This window comes from Sinohyriopsis cumingii, chromosome 1 (genome assembly GCF_028554795.1).
Source record: "Sinohyriopsis cumingii isolate HCF-2022 chromosome 1, ASM2855479v2, whole genome shotgun sequence".
In the NCBI taxonomy this organism is placed as follows: domain Eukaryota; kingdom Metazoa; phylum Mollusca; class Bivalvia; order Unionida; family Unionidae; genus Sinohyriopsis; species Sinohyriopsis cumingii.
Genome location: NC_142961.1, coordinates 75,788,295 through 75,813,459, shown reverse-complemented (window position 1 = coordinate 75,813,459; position 25,165 = coordinate 75,788,295). Strand labels below are relative to the sequence as shown.

At 33.1% G+C, this 25,165-nt stretch overlaps 2 protein-coding genes across 2 annotated transcripts in view; both read left to right on the top strand.

Annotated features, from left to right (window-relative positions):
- LOC149807144 (uncharacterized) overlaps nt 1-25,165 on the top strand; it is a 58,411-nt gene that overhangs the window by 20,893 nt on the left and 12,353 nt on the right. Inside the window, exons 8-11 of the mRNA XM_089962715.1 lie at nt 12,606-12,689; nt 14,728-14,783; nt 18,384-18,454; nt 18,768-18,873. Of these exons, the coding sequence (XP_089818841.1) occupies nt 12,606-12,689; nt 14,728-14,783; nt 18,384-18,454; nt 18,768-18,873 (317 nt within the window). The remainder of the gene's footprint in view (nt 1-12,605; nt 12,690-14,727; nt 14,784-18,383; nt 18,455-18,767; nt 18,874-25,165) is intronic.
- The window catches only part of LOC149807145 (uncharacterized), an 80,999-nt gene that overhangs the window by 43,901 nt on the left and 11,933 nt on the right, over nt 1-25,165 (top strand). The gene's annotated exons all lie outside the window — the stretch shown is intronic.

Genomic DNA, 25,165 nt, shown 5'->3' with positions numbered 1-25,165 from the left:
GAGTGGAAACGCATCTTCACTAGCCATTGTTCCGATATGATAACAACAACTAGCTCTTGGCAGATCGAACAGATATATTGGTGCTTTGTCCTAACATCTATTGGATTTCATGAGTTGCCTCCCTTAGTATGTAATGCCAACTAACCAATAGCATGGTGCATTGTACATCTGCCAAAAATGGTGGAGGCAATTGATCTAAAAAGGTTACTTTGTAAGTTTAACATTGAAAGTATCACTAGGTACCAGGGGGATGCCATTACAGATGTATTTGAGTGAAAGGTGATTGTGCAAACATAGACCGGCAGTGGAAAATTGTTTATTTATCAGTCCATTCAAGTTGTGTGCTGCCCTTGTCTCAATCATGTCAAAACAGTGTTAATTTGAATGTAATTTTGATTGGGTGCAGTGCCAATTCATCCAATGAAATTCAGACCCAAAGCACAGAAATATCTACTCAGTGTGCCAAGGTGTAGATAGGGTTATCATATCAAAACCTTGGCTAGTGAAGATGGTGGAAACAATGCTCTAAAAATATACTGGGACTTGACTCATGGGTACTGAACCAGTTGAGTCCATGCTGCTTCACATATGTGAGCCTTGTATAGGGAAATACACTATTTCAAAATGGTGGCACATTAGTTTGTCTTGTTTTCACTAAACTGAAATTTAAATATTAAGGCATTGAGAACACCTTTACAATATGGTGCTCTTCTTCCCCTGAAAAATGTTTTAAGTGTTCATTTTTTCATATAGTCTCAATAAAAATTATATTTAGAATGCCTATATTTCAGATTATGAATTGTAAATCTTAGTATTCATTTAATACATAAAATGCTCACATTGGATCAATGGTATAAAGTGGACAGTATCTTTTGTGACAATATTGCTTCATTTATCAACAGTTAGCTTACTGTGTGGATGGAGTTCAATTTTTGTAACATTTGGACATTTTTATGTTTATTAAATCTCTTTAGCAATTAAGTGATTTGGCTGAGAAGAACTATATCTTCAAACCATGTAATATCTTCAGATAATTACACGAGTCAAGATGTGGCCAAATGGTGCTTTTTTGTGCTGTGAATTTGTTATGTTGTTTTGTTATGTTTGTTTTGTTCTAGAGAAGCCAGTCAGTCATGCCCTAATAAGAAATAAAACTTGAAGTGTAGTTATTTTTCTTTACTTTAGTGTGCAGATTTATAAGCTTTATTTGTATCCAAGAATAGGCAGCTTTTTATCAGCAATTACCCCCACCCACCTTAAACTGTCCTGTGAATTCAGTCTTTTTTTCCAGTTACCTGTGCTCAATACATTCATGCCTAATTGCATTTAAAATAAAGCACTTTTTAGCTGTTATCTTCATACCTGTGACATTAGCTTTCATTTAATGTTTGTGGGTGGAGATTACACTATATTGAAAAGAAACATATATAACAACTCTTTACTTGGAGGTCATTTTGTGTTGGGATACATGTATTGAATGGTCATTTTGTGTTGGGATACATGTATTGAATGGTCATTTTGTGTTGGGATACATGTATTGAATGGTCATTTTGTGTTGGGATACATGTATTGAATCCAGTCATGCCCAACTGCACTTAGTAAAAGTACTGTTATATGTTGGTCTATATGCATACCATGGTTACTTTTACTCAGCTTGTGCAAGTGAGCAACATCTTCATTAGGTACTGTAAGTCCCTCTCGTCCATTCTTTTCTTATAATATCTGTTCATTTGCATATATAGATTCAACCTAGTTATAGGGATACTTGGCTAAGAAAGTATATTGCTTTTATTATCTTGTTTTTCATACAATGATAAACTATGATAAGACAAGTATAAGTTGGTAACACTCCATTCTTGCATTTTAGAATATGAATTCCTTATTCAGTAAAAGCTGTCTTGAGAGATTGCCCCTTCTGTAAGGTTTATACAAAAAGACCAATTTCAGCACTGTTTAAGAAGGAAAAATATACCACAGTAACTATGTAATTTGTATTTATTATTCATAGGTCTTGTTAAAATGCTGCATACATTCATCTGAAAACAACATATCATAATAAAGATATACACCTACCATTAAATATGAATAACATTTATATTTGAAGATCATTCATGTGTACATGTACACACTAGCATGTGAACATCATTTCTAATTTATTCCATGTCCTTTGTAATACCTTCAATGTATTTTACTGATGTTGAAACTGCTATTTTGTGGCTGGTCTCTTTTTCATTTCTGTCACTTGCATTCTTTCCTCCAGTGTTAGAGTTTGTCTCTCTTTAGCTGGAGGTTCTGCCATTGTTATTAAGCTTTTAGGTGTTAATGTTATTAGTGATCAGTTAGGTGTTAATGTTATTAGTGATCAGTTAGGTGTTAATGTTATAAGTGATCAGTTAGGTGTTAATGTTACTAGTGATCAGTTAGGTGTTAATGTTATTAGTGATCAATTGTAAAAAACAACTGTAACAATGGTTTTGGTTATGTTTTGGGAAATATGAGTATATATACTTGTTTTGTTTATTGTTTTTATGTGCTAATGAATACAATAAAATGACAATTAACTCATTCAAGACAGAAGTCATTGGCTTAATTCACAGGTGATATAAAGGGATTAACTATATAAACATTGGCATGAACAGATGATGACTTGGTGTGTGGGATGTAATCATTGTAGCATTGGAGAAAAACAAAACAAACAACAATAACATTTTAATCCAGGAAATGATTCTCATTAGTTGGTTTAATCGACAGAGACTTCATTCTCCCCCAGCCATTAACTCCATAGACAAATAATGTATGTGACCACTACCTTGACTTCCGCACTACAATGTCAGTTCATGACATGTACCTAAACCTAATTTATAGTCTATAACAAATAACACGAAATGCTTGACCTGCCACATTTACAAACTGATAGCCAGCCTCCTTTTTCTTTCTCTTTCATTTTTTGGGGGGTTGGTTTGATTTTGATTATAATGGTCTTTACTTTTTTCAAGCAGTTGTGGTTACAAAAGACAAAATAAATGTCAGTAGCGTTTGTCTCTGTTTTCATGATATGGTCATTCATAACAGTGGAACAATCTGCATATGCTATAGTCTGGTTACAATCAACACTGTGACACCTTATGCATGACCTGAAAAATTCAGAAATCAGCAGACAGACTTTTTTCTTTTTATAGTTACAAAGGATTAAATATAAATAAAGATCAATGGTGTTGATCAGTTTTTATGATGCAGTAATTCATAGCAGTGTTGAAATGCATATTTTGCCATGATGTTGTCACTGGTTGCATACAGCAGGTGGTCACTCATGACTGTTTATATAATAAAATCTATCTGTGCATTATGATTGTGGTCATAAATGACAGGTGGTCACTCATAGCAGCAGTCACTCAAGACAGCTTTTACATTATGTGTCGTAATCAGAAGATAAATTAATTTTAGCTCATTATGTCTGCTTGTTCTTAAGTGAAGAACAATTCTGATTATTTCTTTTATAATCAACATGATGAATTACCTTCAGCATTTGCAGGTGAGCTGTGCTTCAGATGGGTTCATAACATCTTAAACCTTCTGTACCCTAATTTCAATTCATCTTTTTCATGGACCAGTATTCAGTCTAATGCTGTCTCAATGAGGGGTATTGAAGGATCTATGTTTATAATTAATTTATGTACTGCATGGTGGTACGACTCTATGGTCATAAACTAAGTAACAGAAAGAAGCAAAACCAACCAGTTTTATTAAACTTCATAAGTAATTTAGTTATTAAAGTTATTATTTTAAATGGACCGCTCTGGTGGCCTAGTGGTTAGAGCATCCACCTCAGATGAGGGAGGTCGTGGGTTCAATCCCCAGCCGAGTCATACCAAAGACTTACAAAAATGGTACTAACAGCTGCCTCACTTGGCGCTCAGCATTAAGAGGCTAGTGTTAGGACTGGTCAGCCTGGTATCAGGATAATGTGACTGGGTGGGACATCATGCTGCGGCATGATGCCCCAGTGCTAGACATCACTATAAACTGTCACACTGCAGACATCGTAGCGATATATGACTGAAAAATTGTTAAAGCTATGTTAAAAATCCAAATCACACACACACATAATTTTAAATGTGAGAGGAACTTATAGTACTATAAAGTGAATCCAAAATAATGCTAAAAATAAAGTTCTATTAAAGTCCAAAAAGAATGAAAAGTTCAGTCTAAATTTCTGAACCAGAAATGTATTGGTCTGCCAAAAATCATGACATCAAAATGTTGTTGTCCCAAACTCCTTTGAATAATTCTCAATAGTTCCAAAATAATAATATAGTTAAAAACATGAGCACTGTTTCTACTGAACAGTCCAAACAATTGTCCAAATAGGAATGAATATGATTGCTTAGTTCTCTCCTTATTCGCACTTTCAGAAGTCTGTTATAACTTATGTTGCAATATACCCTATGTGACAGATCTTATTACTCATTCTAATATTTAAAAATACCTATTCATGTGACCTCATTCAGCCAATAATAATTAACTTGATTCTTCTAAGATACCACCTGACCAATCTGTCTAATAGGAAAAAGGACAAATCTTGTAAATATATTTACTAAAATAATTTTATAATCAGTAACTGTCAGCACATATGTAAGCATCTATTTATAGATCCTGTGCAATATTTTATGTTCTCTAATATCTTAAAATACCAGGTAGACTGTCATGAATAAAAATTAGACAAAATCATGTACCTGGAGTTTCAAAAAATCTACATGTATGTACACATAAACAATGGTTCCGAATTTCCTCAAATATTAGGAAAATGGAGCACCTAATAAAAGAATCTCTCTATCCCCATCCACATTGCTCTAAAAATACTCTATGGTTCCAGATTACTTGTTCTAAATCAATCTCATTGACAACTATAATCAAGAAACAGGAGGGACCCCAAGTGGCAAGTGGTTTAAATCACACAGTTACGGATCATTGCCATCTCACCAAAGTCTGCATGGATTTGAGTCTCATGTTCGGCCAATGCTGGTGTGTGAGAAAGATTGTCACTAGCTTCTCATGGATCAGTGGTTCTTTCCTGGGTTCTTCCTCCACCATTTATATTGGCCGCCATGTATAACCTGTCTTGTGCTGAAAGGTGGCGTTAAACCCTAAAACAACAACAATAACAAAACAATGGTGCATTCTATTTTCATACATAATGTTACATTCTTTTGGTCTTGGACTCATGAAGTGAATAGAATTTTTTTGTTGGTACATACACCAACTCAGACAAATAAATTAGTTGAACACGTATCATTTACAATAACCATCCTCCCATTCTAGAAAGCATGTGCTCTATCCTGTTTGTAAATATGTAATGCCATGATGGGTAGGGCAGATGTATATTTTGGTTTCAAAAACAAATCTCTTCAATTTTATCAAAGTGTAAATAGTGTGCAATGAATGGCCTGCTAGATGAATACATTTAATAATATCCTAAGTTAAGGTGTGGTTCATTTAAAAAGTTTGGTGACCTGACAGTTGTTGGAATAATAAAAAACCATGTGACCTGACAGTTATTGAAAATTATTAAAAACCATGTGACCTGACAGCTAAACCTGGCACTGGCAATACTGACTTTCTTTTACTATCATATCAAAGAGTAAAAGAACTTGCAACTTTGTAACATAATCTACTTTATATTATAAGAAAAAAAGTGTACAACATCCATTCTTTTTTCCCTTGATCAATTTTTGTTCCTATGATTTTACACACAACACATGTCCCTTCATAACAATCAGAGGCTGTGTCAACTGTTTATGAATTGGACAGAGGTAATGGTGGATGCATAAAACAAAAGAAACTTACTGCAAATAAAACATTGTGTGTGCTGCAATAAAATTAGCTGAAATGTAGCTCTTTTGTCATACAAACAAGCCATTGTCATTATAGAAAAAGAACCCCAGAGAACAAATTTTTGTTTCATCCCAGCTGCCAATTCGTTTATAAATTCTTCCTGAGCTGTGTGTCTCTTTTTAACACATTCCTTTAATAAAACAGTTAAAATACAAACCAATGCAACAGTGGATTTAAAGTTTCACTTTGTTATTTTCTACAATAAATTTATTTGATCAGCATGATTTTTAGATACCAGTATACAGAAATTCTTAAATCATCCACACATCAGCTATTTCATTCACATTAGATACAGTGCGTGAGGCCACTTTGTTTCAGGAAAAGTTGTGCTTCTTGTTATTTTAGTCAAAAGTATGACGAGACCAGTCTAATGACATTCAGACTAATGATGAGACCAGTCTAATGACATTCACACTCATGATGAGACCAGTCTAATGACATTCAGACTCATGATGAGACCAGTCTAATGACATTCAGACTAATGATGAGACCAGTCTAATGACATTCACACTCATGATGTGACCAGTCTAATGAGGACATGCAGACTAATAAGACCAGTCTAATGATGACATTCATGCTAATACATGTATGTAGGTTTTGTCAAAAATAAGCTCTCCACAAACTCAGGAAAAAATGTGAATTTGTTCACTAAATAAATTTATTTTCAAAATAAAATGACACTGAGTCACATTTGACTCATGAAATTAAGAATATTTTACCTGTGACAATTTAGTCTTAGTTACACTCAGTATGTTTTATTTCAATTCTGAATATGAACATGTTGCTATAGGTTTATATCAAACATGGTTACTTATGAATACCTTGTATATTCACTCAAGTCAAAATGCAAACAACAGAGTAATCAGTAGAGGAAAGAACATGGGTCTGTGGAGTTTGCAGTTGGAAGTATCTTACAAGCAAGTTTATATGGAAATATTTAATTTTCTAAAATCTGATATCATTCAAGATATCTCTGCAAAATATTTTAAAATTCTGCATGTAAAAATGTACAAAATTTTGTGTGCCAAAATCCTGTTGAGTTAGATTAATATTTTAGTTATGCCTATTCTGCATAGTAGAGGAAATCTGTTACAATAATCACTGAATCTCAACCATTATTTTGTCCAAGGTCGTAGGCACCAGTTTAGAGTGGATTTCATAGACACTACCCCTAAAAAGGGGCAGAGGGGCTGTGTACATATGTGTAGGTTGGCATATGATATTCATGTGGTACTAAAGAAAAAATTAATTTCAAATAAACAACAACAATTTACCTGCTAATAAAAATTGTCTTGATTTATTGTTTATCTCCAATCCTCTATTCAGCAGATATTGTAAATGATGCAAATTTTGCAATAAATAACATCCAGTGGAACATATTGTTTCTACAGCTGTGTAAACAAGGTTATCATATTCTCATGGCAAATGATATTATCTCTGTATGGGGGTAAAACTGGGTATGAAATGAACACAGTCAGTAATAACACACAGAACTGTCATGTGTATGCAAGAATCATCAAACTCTGTGATTATATGAATCCATATTAGTACCACAGCCTTGCAATGAAAGGTCACATTGGCCTATATTTCAGTTGTAACTGGCTCAGGCATGGTTTTGGCTTTGTGGGGTTTATTGTTATTTTTTCAGCACATGATAAACTCTACATGGTAGCCAACATATTATGGTGGAGGAATATTCCATGAAGGAACATGGGAAGCTACTGGCAAACTTTCTCACATATCCATGTTGATTGAGCAGTCACTCAATCTCATTTGGATGGAGGTGATAAAATTGAGTCATCTGTAAAGGCTTCGGACTGGCTTGAGTTAATTTTGTTCATTAAGTTCATGACCAATAGGTGTTTTGCACCCTGTGTACATACCATAACACCTAGAATCAGAAAATATGGTCCGAAGATGCATCTTGATGCACATCACCCTCATCACAAATATAAGTCACTTTGACCCATAATTTTTGCCTCCCTGCTTTGGTTCAGTAGTGTTTGTTATGTTCAGGCTAGAATCAATACACTAGATGATTGTAAATATCTATTTTAATACAACATCCATACAAAAGGGTCCTTGTAACTACATTACCTAGTTTTAGTAGTATATTTTTAATATTTCCATTTAGTTCATTACCACTAAAACAAATTGCATGCTATATACCTTATATACTTGCGTATAAGCCAAATAAGTTAGGAAAAATTAAAGGCCTGGAAGACAAGGGGGCAGCTTATCTGTGGGCCAGTGTCTAAACTGACAGTTTTTAAGTCTTTTTGTTGATTACTGTAAAGGCTGTAAATCTTGGGACACAAAAAAATAAATTTTTTTCTGTGTCCTAAGACATAGGCATGTAAAAAAAAACATTTTCAGTGACCCAGCACTTATTGAACTGTTATCAAGTACTGTGATTGATTTTATTGCTATTTTGCATGTGCATATTTTCTGATTTCTCCAGCACAAAATTAAATAAAGGTAAATATAGACTTCAAAATTCATGGGCCGGTTGAGTTTACCCGAGAGACCAGGCTGAATTCTAATGTACAGTACTTACACAGTGCAAAGCATGCATAGTGTCACTTAAATCCATCGCAAACACATTAGATGCAGATATTGCTTTAATCATTGTTTCAACCAAATTGGGTCAGCTTATATGTGGGTCATGCACTTTGTAGTGTTTATACCCGTTTAGTTTGGAGGGTCAGCTTATATGCGAATGGGCTTATACATGAGTAAATATGGTACATACTATCCTATCTAGAATCATGAAACTTGTTGAGACAATTCATCTTGGTGAGCACTGTTCTGTCATTTCAGCAGTAAGTCATTATGGCCCATATTTTATGCTTCAATGACTTTCACTAAATTTTGTGTTTGATGTTCATTTCTCAGGCACTGTCCATGCTAGAATCACATGCTGTGTATATCTATATTGTGTGCATAATTTTTGTACTTGAGTTTAGGTTGTACCTTAAGATAATGGTCATTTGTTAATAACATGTTTAAGTAGCTAACTTTTGTTCATGATTGAGAGTTGTAAATAATATGAGTGCATAGTTTTTTGAATTTAGAATATTCTAGAAACCGGTCTGCTTATTATTTAATTGGAATTTTTCATTTAAATGACTCACATCTGTGTCAAGTGAAAACGTATTTAAATAGGGACTTGATAAACAAGTAATTCATTCTTGTTTTAAGATCACTCTGGGGGAATCCTTTACAGTTGTGTTGTGATTTGAGAGGAATCATTTATTTAAATTATTCTTTGGAGTTATTAAGGGCTCATTGGCCTTGAATTAACATGTTTTGGATTTATTATGAATCTTGATAATCTTTGTAACTTCTAATTGCAAAAATTTATGTGTGGCCTTTACTTCATACTTCAATGACTTTGTTGACATTTTGTGTTTAAAGTTTTTATATAGGGTGCTGTTTATGTTCCAGTCTTGTTGTTGCTGTTGTTATGGATTAATGCCATTTTTTCAGCACATGATAGGTTTAATATGGTGGCCAGTATATTGGGTTGAAGAAGAACCTGGAAAAAGAACCACCAACCCATGGGACGCTATGAGCAAACTTTCTCACATACCCATGAGACTCGCAAACCCACATGGGCAGAGGTGAGATGTCAGTGATTTTTAAAGGCGAGTGCCTTAGACCAAGGCTGCTTCCAGTCTAAACTTGATAACTCCATCTCCATTAATGTCTCAGCCTTACAACTAGGTTTATTATGACTTACTCAGTATAATTTACTAACATGGGTCAAGTATTTGTGTTTATAAAGCCTTTGTGGTCTGTACTTTCTAGCCTACTTAGAAGTCCCTTTCTGAACAATGCAGTTTGAAGTAGGAATACAACTATATATATTTATTCAAAACCTCTCCTGTGGCCTAGTGGCTAGAGCATCTGCCTCAGAAGTGGGAGGTTGTTGGTTTCGAACCCTGGCCAAGTCATACCAAAGACTTACAAAAATGGTACTAACAGCTGCCTCGCTAGGCACTCAGCATTAAGAGGTTAGTGTTAGGACTGGTCGGCCTGGTATCAGGATAATGTGACTGGGTGGGACATGATGCTACATGTCTGCGGCATGATGCCCCAGTGCTAGACATCACTATAAACTGCCACACTGCAGACATTGTAGCAATATAACTGAAAACTTTTTAAAGCTATGTTAAAAATCCTTATCACACACACATATTTATTCAATAGCAATATTTTTATATGACTATACATTGTATATAGGTATAGAAATCAGTGAACTGCATGCTAAATGCTTTTAAGGTAAAATTTCATCAAGTAATTATTTCAAAAATGAATTTGCTTTAATACGGTCACTCCAAGGTCATTCAAAGTGACCTTCACCAGGAATAATTAGGCGTTTAGTGTTGGACATCACTGCTTCTTGAGCAAATTTTAAGAACCATGAATTAACAAAACTAATGCAGATATATTATGTTTAATAGTCTAATTATAGTACATGCACTTATACTTTTGACATCACACAAAAAGATTGCCCTTTTTTTATCAGTATTTTATGATATAGTAGGTAGATATGTGGGTTAGTTGGTAGCTAGGTTGGTTGGTTGGTCAATTGGTCAGTTGGCTTAAGAGTGTTATTCACTATACTAGCTATACAGTGCAGATTAAATTTTACATTTTTTAAATATTACAAAATATTACAAAATGTCAAGAAAACAAATATTTTAAACAAACATTTAGAATGGAGTCAACATTTTGTAGTAAGATCACTTTAGTATAATCTTATTTTCAACATGATGACCACTCTAGTGGCCTAGTGGTTAGAGCATCTGGCTCGGAAGCAGTAGGTCGTGGGTTCAATCCCCAGCTGATTCATACCAAAGACTTACAAAAATGGTACTAACAGCTGCCTCGCTTGGCACTCAGCATTAAATGGTTAGTGTTAGGACTGGTTGGCCTGGTGTCAGCATAATGTGACTGGGTGGGACATCATGTTACATGTCTGTGGCATAATGCCCCAGTGCTAAAAATCACTTAGAATAAACTGCCACACTGCAGACATCGTAGCGATATGACTGAGAAGTTGTTAAAGTTACGTTAAAAATCCAAGTCACACACACACACAAACACACATTTTCTACATAATGATTAATGTTTACAGTGATTACTGGAGACTGTTAACAGCTTCATAGATGTGAACTATGTAGTCAATGATAGCGCTCACTGATTAGACTCTTATGTCATTTTGATGTACTTACCAATCCAATCTTTAAGTTATTTCCTTTGTCATTTTAATGTACTTACCAATCCAATCTTTAAGTTATTTCCTTTGTCATTTTAATGTACTTACCAATCCAGTCTTTAAGTTATTTCCTTTGTCATTTTAATGTACTTACCAATCCAATCTTTAAGTTATTTCCTTTGTCATTTTAATGTACTTACCAATCCAGTCTTTAAGTTATTTCCTTTGTCATTTTGATGTACTTACCAATCCAGTTTTTAAGTTATTTCCTTTGTCATTTTAAAGTACTTACCAATCCAATCTTTAAGTTATTTCCTTTGTCATTTTAATGTACTTACCAATCCAGTCTTTAAGTTATTTCCTTTGTCATTTTAATGTACTTACCAATCCAGTCTTTAAGTTATTTCCTTTGTCAATTTGATGTACTTACCAATCCAATCTTTAAGTTATTTCCTTTGTCATTTTAAAGTACTTACCAATCCAATCTTTAAGTTATTTCCTTTGTCATTTTAATGTACTTACCAGTCCAATCTTTAAGTTATTTCCTTTGTCATTTTAATGTACTTACCAATCCAGTCTTTAAGTTATTTCCTTTGTCATTTTAATGTACTTACCAATCCAGTCTTTAAGTTATTTCCTTTGTCATTTTAAAGTACTTACCAATCCAATCTTTAAGTTATTTCCTTTGTCATTTTAATGTACTTACCAATCCAATCTTTAAGTTATTTCCTTTGTCATTTTAATGTATTTACCAATCCAATCTTTAAGTTATTTCCTTTGTCATTTTAATGTACTTACCAATCCAGTCTTTAAGTTATTTCCTTTGTCATTTTAATGTACATACCAATCCAATCTTTAAGTTATTTCCTTTGTCATTTTGATGTACTTACCAATCCAGTCTTTAAGTTATTTCCTTTGTCATTTTAAAGTACTTGCCAAACCAATCTTTAAGTTATTTCCTTTGTCATTTTAATGTACTTACCAATCCAGTCTTTAAGTTATTTCCTTTGTCATTTTAAAGTACTTACCAATCCAGTCTTTAAGTTATTTCCTTTGTCATTTTAAAGTACTTACCAATCCAATCTTTGTTATTTCCTTTGTCATTTTAATGTACTTACCAATCCAATCTTTAAGTTAATTCCTTTGTCATTTTTTATTGTTTTAAAAATTGTATTTGATTCCATAAGTGTAGTGAGTATACACACATAGACACACTTTAAATATATACAGCATGTGCATGTAGACTTGGTGTGGTTTCCAATTCTTTTCATAGAGTGTTCAATAAATTGTACTTTACTTATTGCTGAGATTTGATACATATATACCCTTCTCTGTTGAAGATCATGGTTGTTTGACATGAAGTGCAGAAAAGTAAAGTATGCAAACATGTTAGTTGTTCATTGTACTAATTCATTCATAGTTCATTTTTTCTGCTTCTAAGATACTAATATATAAAATATATAACTTTGCATTTGATTTTTTACTATAGCTTACAAGAAGAAAATTGGATTCACTGGTACTTTGCTGATAGAACCCAAGCCAAAAGAACCAGCAAAACATCAGTATGACTATGGTAAGAGGAGTATATATCCTGACAGCTAATCTACAAAAATGAAGCTGATTTCATCATACTTGTATGCAAACATTGTTTTTTTAATGCTGTGTTTTTCAATTGATGTGAAGATATTGCATATGGAAAGTTTTCTAAACTTTGAAGATTATATATATATATATATATATATATATATATATATATATATATATATATATATATATATATATATATATATATATATATATATATATATATATATATATATATATATATATATATATATATATATATATATGAGAGAGAGAAAGAGAGAGAGCATATTAGTCACAGTAGGTTCTTAGCTGAATACAGTGCATAGAACCCAACCTTGTTATAGACTGAACCTTGCAAGTAAGTCAGCAGAAGAAAATGGTGTATGCACAAAAACAATGTCTGGAAAGTGGTGGGTTAATACAAGCAGGCACAAAAATATGTGCTTTTGATTAAATGAAGACAAACTAGTCTGAAATACACTTGTATATTGTCAACTTTCATTTGTGTTGTACAATCCATGATCCATTCAGAACTGTACATGTAGATGAAAGAAATCTATGAATTCGAGTATAGATCTCATTTTATAAAATTAATGAATCAGTCACATCTCATTAGAAATCACAAATAACACATGTATATAAAAATATACATCTTCATTTAATCTGTTTCCAATTGACACTAAACAATCCACTACAATATTGTCTCTAGTAACACTTGGCTATATTTGTTTACATGCTACATATACATGTACTAAAATTGACCTAGATTTTGGTCAGATGGAGACAGCCATCTTCTTGCCCAGGCTACTGATGGGATGAGGTTATTCACAGGGAATGAAAACATGTTAACAAATTAAAAGGTTTAACAAACATTTTTGCAAGATACCCCATTTTAAATTAATTCGATGGCCAGATATCTATGGTTTCAAAAGACTGGAAATTCATTTGTATTTTTTGCTACCATTGGTTGCTATAAACTTCTTTTATAACATACACCAAGAAAAGTGTATCTTGGTGAGGTTCTTTTTTAAGTATGACATGTAGTGGTGGATTTCTGTTGGGTTTTAAATCACTAATGTACAGTATAATTTTCATTGGCTTTATAGTTTTCTTTAAACAAGACAGTTCCTGTGATAATTGAAGTTGTAGAACCATTTTCTTTTTAATTAATATACTTCTGGGACAGTTGTCTTTCACTTAGCTTCATTTTTTAAACACAGTCCTCGTCAGAGTTATTGTTGTGTTGTCTGTTTTTAGTGTTGATACTCATTATAGTTACTGTTGCACTGTCTGTTTGTATTGTTGATACTCATCAGAGTTACTCTTGCACTGTCTGTTTTTATTGTTGATACTCATCAGAGTTACTGTTGCACTGTTTGTTTTTATTGCTGATACTCATTATAGTTACTGTTGCACTGTCTGTTTTTGTTGATACTCATCAGAGTTACTGTTGCACTGTCTGTTTTTATTGTTGATACTCCTCAGAGTTACTGTTGCACTTACTGTTTTTATTGCTGATACTCATCTGCATTACTGTTGTATTGTCTGTTTTTATTGTTGATACTCATCAGAGTTAGTGTTGTGCTGTCTATCTTTATTGTTGATACTCGACAGAGTTACTGTTACACTGTCTGTTTTTATTGTTGATACTCTACAGAGTTACTGTTGCACTGTCTGTTTTTATTGTTGACACTATTCAGCATCTCTTTTGGTTGAAGGGGGCCCCGAGTGGCCAAGTGGTCTAAAGCGCTCTTCGTTACGGATCACTGCCATCTCACCTCTGTCTGCGGCGGTTCGAGTCTAAGATTCAGCCAATGTGGGCATGTGAGAAAGCTTGCCAGTAGCTTCTCGTGGGTCGGTGGTTCTTTCCGGGGTTTTCCAGGTTCTTCCTCCACCATTAATACTGGCCGCCATGTATAGCCTATCGTGCTGAAAAATGGCGTTAAACCCCACAACAACAACAACAACTCTTTTGGTTGAAACAGTCATGTAGATAATCTCAAATGCAAAATCATTTTTTTCAGATGCAATGACTGTGATTGCATTTCTGAAGCACTATGGTCTAGAGAAAGAATTCAAGGTAGGATTCTTCAAAATTAGTAACTAGATTTGTTTGGTCTTATTTGGTCATACTTTTAAGAGAGTTAAGTATAATCCAAGAATTGTTGTATAACAGACTGATAGGTACCATTTTTTTAAATAAAGTTTTAGAAAGGATACTGAATTATTCCCATATTTAGTTTGTTGTATCCAGGTCATTTATCTAAAGGAATAATTGTCTCAACAAATTAATGTATTATTGCACATGTTCTTCTAATATCATTATTTACATTAATATAGATCCTCCATTTGAATATCAGTTCCTAACCAATGATATATTATAGTTCTTGATAAATTGAAATCTCTAGATAATGTTAAGTCATAAAAAATGGGTTATGGCCCCTTTTCATATTGCAAGATCCTTCAGAAATCTTTTCTAAGCAGCCATGCTCTCCTCATGATTATCAGTGTTATTTACCTGTGCCATAATCTCTCTGTGGTACCTAAAAGAAATGGTTCCAGGAGACATTTACAGAAAAATCTTGCTTCATACTTAAACCAGACAAATAACTTTTAGTGGAAGTTGTTGGAGCCCCCTAAATTTCAATGTCTTTATTTATTAACATGTATTGTGGGGGAGTAGATGGGGTGGCTGGAGAGGAGGGAGTGGTACAACTATTGTTATGTCCATCTGTCCATAAATCTTTTCTTTTTTTTTTTTAGCATAACCCTCCAACCATGCAATATATGTGAAATTTGGTACACATATTGGATTTAGTGGCCCCAATGTAAATTTTTGCTAATCACAATCCTTCCATTTTAATATTTTATGGGTTTGTTAATGTCCATCCATGTATTCATCCATTACCCTCACTTTCATTTCTGGAGCATATCTTTAAGATATCGCTATGAAAATGTCTAAAGTATTTGACTAGGGGTCCATATGTGTGCCGTTGCTGTTCACAATTCTTTAGTTTAAAACACTTTTGTAATCTTTTTTGTCTGTTTCTCTGTCTATCCACCCATCCATTACCCTCACTTTCATTTCTGGAGCATATCTTTAAGATATCGCTATGAAAATGTCTAAAGTATTTGACTAGGGGTCCATATGTGTGCCGTTGCTGTTCACAATTCTTTAGTTTAAAACACTTTTGTAATCTTTTTTGTCTGTTTCTCTGTCTATCCACCCATCCATTACCCTCACTTTCATTTCTGGAGCATATCTTTAAGATATCGCTATGAAAATGTCTAAAGTATTTGACTAGGGGTCCATATGTGTGCCGTTGCTGTTCACAATTCTTTAGTTTAAAACACTTTTGTAATCTTTTTTGTCTGTTTCTCTGTCTATCCACCCATCCATTACCCTCACTTTCATTTCTGGAGCATATCTTTAAGATATCGCTATGAAAATGTCTAAAGTATTTGACTAGGGGTCCATATGTGTGCCGTTGCTGTTCACAATTCTTTAGTTTAAAACACTTTTGTAATCTTTTTTGTCTGTTTCTCTGTCTATCCACCCATCCATTACCCTCACTTTCATTTCTGGAGCATATCTTTAAGATATCGCTATGAAAATGTCTAAAGTATTTGACTAGGGGTCCATATGTGTGCCGTTGCTGTTCACAATTCTTTAGTTTAGAACACTTTTGTAATCTTTTTTGTCTGTTTCTCTGTCTATCCACCCATCCATTACCCTCACTTTCATTTCTGGAGCATATCTTTAAGATATCGCTATGAAAATGTCTAAAGTATTTGACTAGGGGTCGATATGTGTGCCGTTTGCTGTTCACAATTCTTTAGTTTAAAACACTTTTGTAATCTTTTTTGTCTGTTCCTCTGTCTATCCACCCATCCATTATCCACACTTTCATTTCTTGGGTAAAACTCAGCATCCATATAAAATACCTTCTTTGAAATGAGGTTTTAGTTTATATATTTTTAACATTTTGTCCATATGTCTGTCCATCCATCCATCATTTACATGTCATTTTTGGAGCATAATTACCAAAAATATTTAAGATATCAGACTAGTGGATCAAATGTGTCTTTTAATCTTAATACATATATCAGACTAGTGAATTAAATGTGTCTTTTAATCTTAGTACATATATCAGACTAGTGGATCAAATGTGTCTTTTAATCTTAGTACATATATCAGACTAGTGGATCAAATATGTCTTGTGCTATTCATATTTCTTCAGTTTTAATATGTTAATATTTTTGTCTGTCTATGTGTCCGTCCACCCATACAGGAGCCATGATACCATTGCTTAGCATGCCATGATTATGTTCATGGCAAGGCATTTTAGTCCAGTTGTATCCGTACTAAATAACTTGTGTTGCTGTGCCCTAAAACACCAAGGCAAACTGTCGATCAGATAAGCACACTTGTGTTTCCAGGCAAATCTATAAAACCATTGAAGATATATCTATGCCATTTTTTTATGTTTATTTGACTAGCAGTGTAGATTATCATTAGCTATTCAATTCTAGTATTGTTAGCATTTTTGTTGTTTGTTTGTCCATCTAGCCACACTTTGATCTTTGGAGTAAAACTCCTGATGGCTATCACTTCCATGTGCACTTTGTAATTATGAACTTCCAGTATGTGAAGTCCTTGACAAATTATTGTTGCCCTGCAGACATTCTGGCTGGGCTTTTGATTCAGATGATCCTCTTCGGGTTTATACAGGCATGATGGGTAAAGCTATCGCAATGTTCTTTTGCCTGCCTATCATGAAGATTTTCACAGGTATGGTATAAATTGGGTGTGCTGGACCATAATGGTACTTTCAGAATGAGTCTTTACACAAGTGGAATGTGTCATCTTTAGATGACTCTTGTTACATTCCTTATATTGCTGGAGTTGGAAGGCATGGTTTTGGTCATTCCATATATCAATGGAGTTAGAAGGTACACCCTTTTACCATTGCACATATTGATGGAATTAGAAGGTATTCTTTTCAGCCTTTCCATATATTGATGGAGTTAGAAGATACATCTTTTTGCCTTTCCATATGTGAGTGGTGTTAGAAGGTGTACCTTTTTGCCTTTCCATGTATCAAGGGAATTGTAATGTATGCCTTTTTGCCATTCCATATATTGATGGAGTTAGGAGTTATGCAATTTTGCCACTCCATATATTGATGGAATTAGAAGGTACACTTTTAAACCTTTCCATATATCAATGGAGTTAAAAGAATACACCCTTTTATTCATTCCATATATCGATGGAGTTAGAAGGTATGCCTTTTTGCCTTTCTATATATTGATGGCTATATATTGGTGGGGTTGGAAGGTAGGCCTGTTTTCCCTTTCAAATATCAATGGTGTGGAAAGCATGCCTTTCTGCTGTTCCATGTATCAGTATGGTTAGAGGGTGTGCCTTTTGGCCTTTACAGATATTAATATGGTTAGAGGGTGTGCCTTTTGGCCTTTACAAATATCAATATGGTTAGAGGGTGTGCCTTTTGGCCTTTACAAATATCGATATGGTTAGAGGGTGTGCCTTTTGGCCTTTAAATATATCATTGGAGATGGAAGGTATGCCTTTTTGCTGTAAACTTGTGAGATGAACACATTTAAGTATGATGATTTAAAATGATGATTCAGTTAGATGTAAACATATTTTTTCTTGTAGCTAAATATTGAACCAAATCACACCACACTGGCAGGTCATGGATACGAGCACGACATTGTTATGGCATCTGTGTAAGTATATTGTTCTTTTTTCCTGATAATGATTTTGTAATTTAAGAAAGAAATCTTGGATATTATTATGTAATTTTAACTTTGTATGTACATCTAACAATACCGAGGTATAGTTTGTACTTTTTATTTTAATGTACAAGTGTAAACTTGTTCTTGTATTGTATGATTATATCTACTCAAGGTTCATGAAGAATGTAGATGGAAAAATAGCTTCTTTTTTATATTATTATTAATTAGCTTATTATTTTAAGGATACTGTTCTTTATTTCTTTGATATGTTGTCGAAATTAAATTCTTTAATACTACTTTACAGTTTCGGCATGCTTGGATCAATTGACTCAAACACAGGGTCACCAGACTTGGGCTGGGACACAGACCAGTTCCCAATGGATATAAAAAATGCCACCTTTGTGATGAAGGCAAGTTTATTTTTAACAATTAGACAAGGATTTCACATGCTAATTTATGAGTCATATAGTTTTTACAATAGTCCAGCAATGAAGAAATAGCCATTATATAGGGGTCTAAGGAATCTATGTATGAGTCTAAGGAATCTTGGCTGAGAGCCATGAATACACAAGTCTAAAATGATTCAAAAATAAAGTTGATCACAGTAAAGACTCATAGAAGTGCATTTTAAATGGCTTCCTGTGGTTCTTGATGACAGAATCATATAATTGAGAACAGCTTCGTTCTATCTAAAGCAAAAACATTAATATATTAAAAATGTACCATATTTATTCAATTCGATGCAAAATTTCATTTAATTTCATTTGTTTTACTTCCTATTCCGTTAAAATTATGACAACAATGTATGTAAAGAGAAATATTTGCACCAAGAGATTTTATTTGTTTTACCTCCAGTTAAATTAAGGAGCTGTGATGGCTGAGTGGTTAGTGTGCCAGACTCATGAACAAATAGGGTACAGGTTTGAATCCTACCATCGGATCAGCCTGGGTCAGCTACCATGGTGTGTCATTGGGCAAGGCACTTTGCTCTAGTTGCCTCAGCACCAAATAACTTGTGTTTCTGTGACACAAAGCACCAATCCAAACCAAAAACTATTCCATTAAAATCTTCACAGCAGTATAATGTGAAAATATTTACAATAAGAGATTTATTGTTTTCCTTTCTATTCCATTAAAATCATCACAACAATATATCTGAAAATATTTACAATAAGAGATTTATTGTTTTCGTTTCTATTCCATTAAAATTATGGCAGCAATGTATAAGAAAATATTTACAATAAGAGATTTATTGTTTTCCTTTCTATTCCATTAAAATCATCACAGCAATGTATATGAAAATATTTACAATAAGAGATTTATTGTTTTCCTTTCTATTCCTTTAAAATCATCACAGCAATGTATATGAAAATATTTAGTAAAATAATAAAATAATAAAATAGAGACAAACAGTCATACATATAATTATATTGTTATAAAGGATATACAATATAACAATTTAAATTATACAATTTTATATAGTGCATTAGCATTAAGTCCATTAGGATACAGAGTATCTAACTTATGAATCCATTAAGTTTCTATTATGAGTCTATTCATGTCACCATGCACAATATCTACTGGCATGAAAGAAAAATCAAGTAGAGAGTGATTATTGGTGTTAAAGTGTGTTGAAACATTAGAGGGAAACTGAGGATCTCTATAATTTTTTACATGAAAGCGATGATTATTCATTCTCTTAGAAACTTGTTGTAGTGTTTGTCCAACATATTGGATACTACATTTTTTACAGGTTATTAAATAAATCACATCAGTTGATATGCAGTTAGTGTTATCGCGTAGAGAAAATACCTCTTTTGTATTAGCACTACTGAAAGAAGTACTTTCTCTTATGTTTGCACATTGAGAGCACCAGTGTCTGTTTCATTTAGATGACGTAAAGTGTATTTTTTTATTTTCTGTCTGTTTAGTTCTGATTAAAATATCTTGCAAATTCTTGGGTCTTCTATAAGCGAGAATTCATTTAATTTTGAAAAGTGATTTGACGCTAGTTTTATTGGATAAATTTAGGAGACTATAATATTTATTAATTATACGACCTATATTAGGTAATGAAGGATTATATTGTATTGTGAAAGGAATTACATCTCTCTCTATTTTACATTCTGCTGTGTTTAAAGCCTCATGTTGAGTAAGATTACGGGCTTTGTTCAGTGCAGAATCAGTTATGTATGTAGGATAATTTCTATTTTGGAAATAAGTTCGTAATTTATTCAAAGAATTTTGTAATTGACAATCATCTGAAATAATGCATCAGTATCTTTTGGCCTGGCTATATGGTATACCGTTTTTACATGACATGGGATGACATGAAGAATATTCTACATATTGGTGGATATTAGTTTCCTTGATATGAATATTTGTAGAGATAGTGTTGTCGATATTTTTTATTACATTTACATCTAAAAATGAAATATGCGTACTTGATGCAGTATAAGTAAATTTAATTGTCGGATGAATAAAATTCAGGCGATCAGTACATTTTTTCAGTTCTTCATTTGAATGGTTCCAGATCATAAATATGTCATCTAAAAATCTGAACCAAACAGATGGATTAAACTTTTCATTTTGAAGAAAATCTTTTTCTAATTTACCCATGAAAAGGGAAGCGTATGAAGGAGCCATAGGACTACCCATTGCTGTACCCATTATTTGTATGTAATTCATATTATTAAATTGAAAATAATTGTTTTCCAAGATAAGTTTTATTATTTTACAAATATCTTCACTAGATAGTGTGCTATTATTAAGATTGCTATCAATAAAATATTTACATGCTTCAATACTATCTGCATGCGGAATGTTGGTATATAGTGATGTTACATCTAATGAAGGAGACTTCAACTTTTTAATGAAATCAGTGGTATCTTTAATGTATGAAGGAAGTGATTTCATTAAAGGTTGTAAAACACTATCAATAAATTTGGATAGGTTTTCAGTATATGAATTATAACCTGATATACTTGGTCATCCTGGATAAATTAAAGGTAAATTATGGTCAGGATTTTTATGAATTTTGGGTAATATGTAGAATTGAGGTGTACGTATGTTAAGAGGGAAAGTATCAAATTCCTCAATTACGGAATTATTATTTTTAGCAATCTCATTAATGCATGTTGAAATATTTGATTTAATTTCTATTTACGGGTTTTTGTCAATATGTTTGTAGTATATGTTTGTAGTATTTTTCATCATTTAATTGACGTTCAACTTCTTTAACATAATCATCTTGATTCATAATAATAATAGTGTTTGATTTATCAGCCTTTTTAATAACTATACTGTCGCCATTCATTAGATTATATAAAGACTTAATTTCGTCCTTAGAAATATTACTATGATATTGCTTTTTATGATTATCAGTTAATATCTCTTTTGTGATCGCATCAGTATAAAAATCTAAATTTGAATCACGTCCACTAGTTGGTGTAAAAGATGATTTAATTGTGTTAAAATAACCCATCTTTTTAGAATGAAAAGAAATCAATTTACTCTCTGAATTGTTGTATGCTTTATCATAAAAAAATTCTTTTAATTTTAAGCATCTAGAGAAATTAAAAATTTCTTCAGCTAATTTAATTTTATTGTGACATTTTGGTTTGGGACAAAATTTTAGCCCTTTGCCTAACAGTATATAGTCATTATCAGTTTATATTCTACGTGAGAGGTTTAAGACTGTTTCTTTACCTCTCTTAATTTGTTTTCTTCGCTTTGTTTCTTTTTTCCACTCTCTTCTACTTTTGAATCTGTGGAATCTCCTATTATTTTGTCTTGTGATGTCGTCTCTATTAGACCTTGTAAAATCTTTACAAGGTTTGTCAGTGTCTTTCTCATGGTCACTGTTTCTGAATCCCCCCGTTTTACGGCTTCTGCGTATGTCTTCTTTGTTGTGCCCTGGGGAGTCAAGTTTTTTCGCTGTTGTTCCTCCTGTTGGTTCTTGTTTGAATTTACAAAATTCCTACTTGCGTTGACTCTTTGGGTTACTGAAGTTTTGGGAGGTGCTATAGGAGTATTACTCTTCCTTGTAGTAGTTTCTATGGGTTTTGAATATTTCCTTTCTTGCTGTTTATTACTGTTGTTGTGATGATTTACTACTTTTATGCTGCTGTTTTTTCTGTTGTTGTGATGATTTGTTGCTTTTCTGCTGCTGTTTTTTCATTTGTTGATGGATTACATGCTGTTCTCCATTGTTTTTGACTTGTTTATTTTTCTCTTCTTTACTCTTTCATAAATTGTTCAGTTTTTCATTTTGCTTAAGAAGTATATCATTTTTCGTTGATTCTGTTTTTTGATATACTTCTTGGTCGAAACTGAAAAGGCTTTGCCCATCTATTTTCTTCCTCAGTTTATCCCTAACATTTTCCATCTGTTTTCCGACGTTTTGTGATATTTTTTGTTGTTCTTCTGCTAATCTCTCACATATGTTTATCATGACTTTATGTAACAGACTGTCGATAGAATCTTGGAAATCTTCATTTCCGCTTCCTATGTATATCTTCAGTTTCAGTCGTAAACCTGATGGAACGATCCCCTCCTCAACACATTTGTTCAAGAAACTGCTGTGAAGGCTGCTTTTCATTTGTTTTTCAGATAGTTTCAATATTTGATATTTCAAAGATGTCATTACTCTTGGCGGATCATAATTTGATGCCATTATGTTGTTGAAAAATTTCAGAATTGTGATAAAAAACAACACAGAATTTTCGGCGTTTGTGTTGTTTTTTATCACAATTATGAAAATATTTGCAATAAGAGATTTATTGTTTTCCTTTCTTTTCCATTAAAATCATCACAACAATAGATATGAAAATATTTGCAATAAGAGAATTATTGTTTTCCTTTCTATTCCATTAAAATCATCACAGCAATATATATGAAAATATTTGCAATAAGAGATTTGTTTTCCTTTCTATTCCATTAAAATCATCACAACAGTGTATATGAAAATATTTGTAATAAGAGAATTATTGTTTTCCTTTCTATTCCATTAAAATCATCACAGCAATATATATGAAAATATATTTACAATAAGAGATTTATTGTTTTCCTTTCTGTTCCATTAAAATTATGGCAGCAATGTATTTATGAACAATTTACTTTAAGAGATTTTTTTTTTTTAAATCTGATTATTTTAAAACTGCACATAGAATAGACAATCTGTCACTTGACCACAGATTTGGAAAATGCTATCTGTGACTTGCTGTTTGACATATTTTGGTTAAGCGTATTTGACAAGAGGTTATGACATAGCCAGATATCTTTCTTCACTTAAATATTTAGAGGTTTTGCTTAGTAGCCACAGGTTTCAACACAGTTATCGAAACCTTTGCAAAATGGATCAATATTATCTCAGTATGGTTCAGACAGTCAGTCTGCTGGCATAGCCATTATGGGGGAATTTGTTAAAGTCATTGTCTGATAGCATTGTCATTGTAGGGGAATTTGATAAAGTCAGTGTCTGATAGCATTGCCATTGTGGGGGATTTTGATAAAGTCAGTGTCTGATAGCATTGCCATTGTGGGTGTCTGACAGCATTGCCATTGTGGGGGAATTTGATAAAGTCAGTGTCTGATAGCATTGCCATTGTGGGTGTCTGATAGCATTGCCATTGTGGGGGAATTTGATAAAGTCAGTGTCTGATAGCATTGCCATTGTGGGTGTCTGATAGCATTGCCATTGTGGGGGAATTTGATAAAGTCAGTGTCTGATAGCATTGCCATTGAGGGGTAATTTGATAAAGTCAGTGTCTGATAGCATTGCCATTGCAGGGCAATTTTGTTCATTCAGAGTTTGATAGCATTGTCATTGTGGGGGAATTTTGTACATTTGGCCACTTCTTTTTTATTCTTTCTTTGTGTGATGACATAATTCCTGTTGAAGATTGAGGACTATTTCAAAGTCCTGAATATAACTGCACTGTACAGCAGACTTCTTTTTACTAGTGCATCCCCTCCAAGTACTCCCCATGCACCTCAAAACATGCTCTCAGTCCAATTATACAATCATTAAATGACACTTTGTATTTGCTATTGGGTATATTGTTCATACCCTGTTTAATTGCATGGATTGGTGGTTTGGTATTGTGCCACAACTTTTGGCAGCACTGGAGCATATGAAATGTCTATGGATGCTAAGAGTCAGGCATCTGAATGACAAGCACTTTTGCATAGAACAATAATGACCATAAAACTATCAACAGTCTGACTGTATAGAGCTATTTGTTGTCTCTGAACATTTTCTTCCATTCAGACTTTATTATCTTTACTTGTGTGGGTTTCAAAAAGTAAATCTATTTTCCTTGCTTATGACAATTTCATCTCTGGTCTCTCTTTTTATATTTGGCAAGTAGCTATTGTTTGATTTTAATCTGAGTCTATTTTGATCAAATATGAGACCCATCTTACACAAATCTTTCTGACTCTCAAGTCATTTTTTGTTATATTTAAAACTGCAGGTAATTAATGTTATTAATGATAGAAGTATCTACTACTGTGTCACTTCACTTCAAGCACTTCCCACTCACCAATCACAGACAAATGGTCTTCCAGAGCACAAGTCCTATTTCATGGATTTGCAACCATCTTGAAAATAATAAAACAACAACTAAATTGCAGGATATGACAGAGAATTACATTTGTAAACTTTGTCCAAGCTGGCCTTGATATCAGCTGGAGACTACC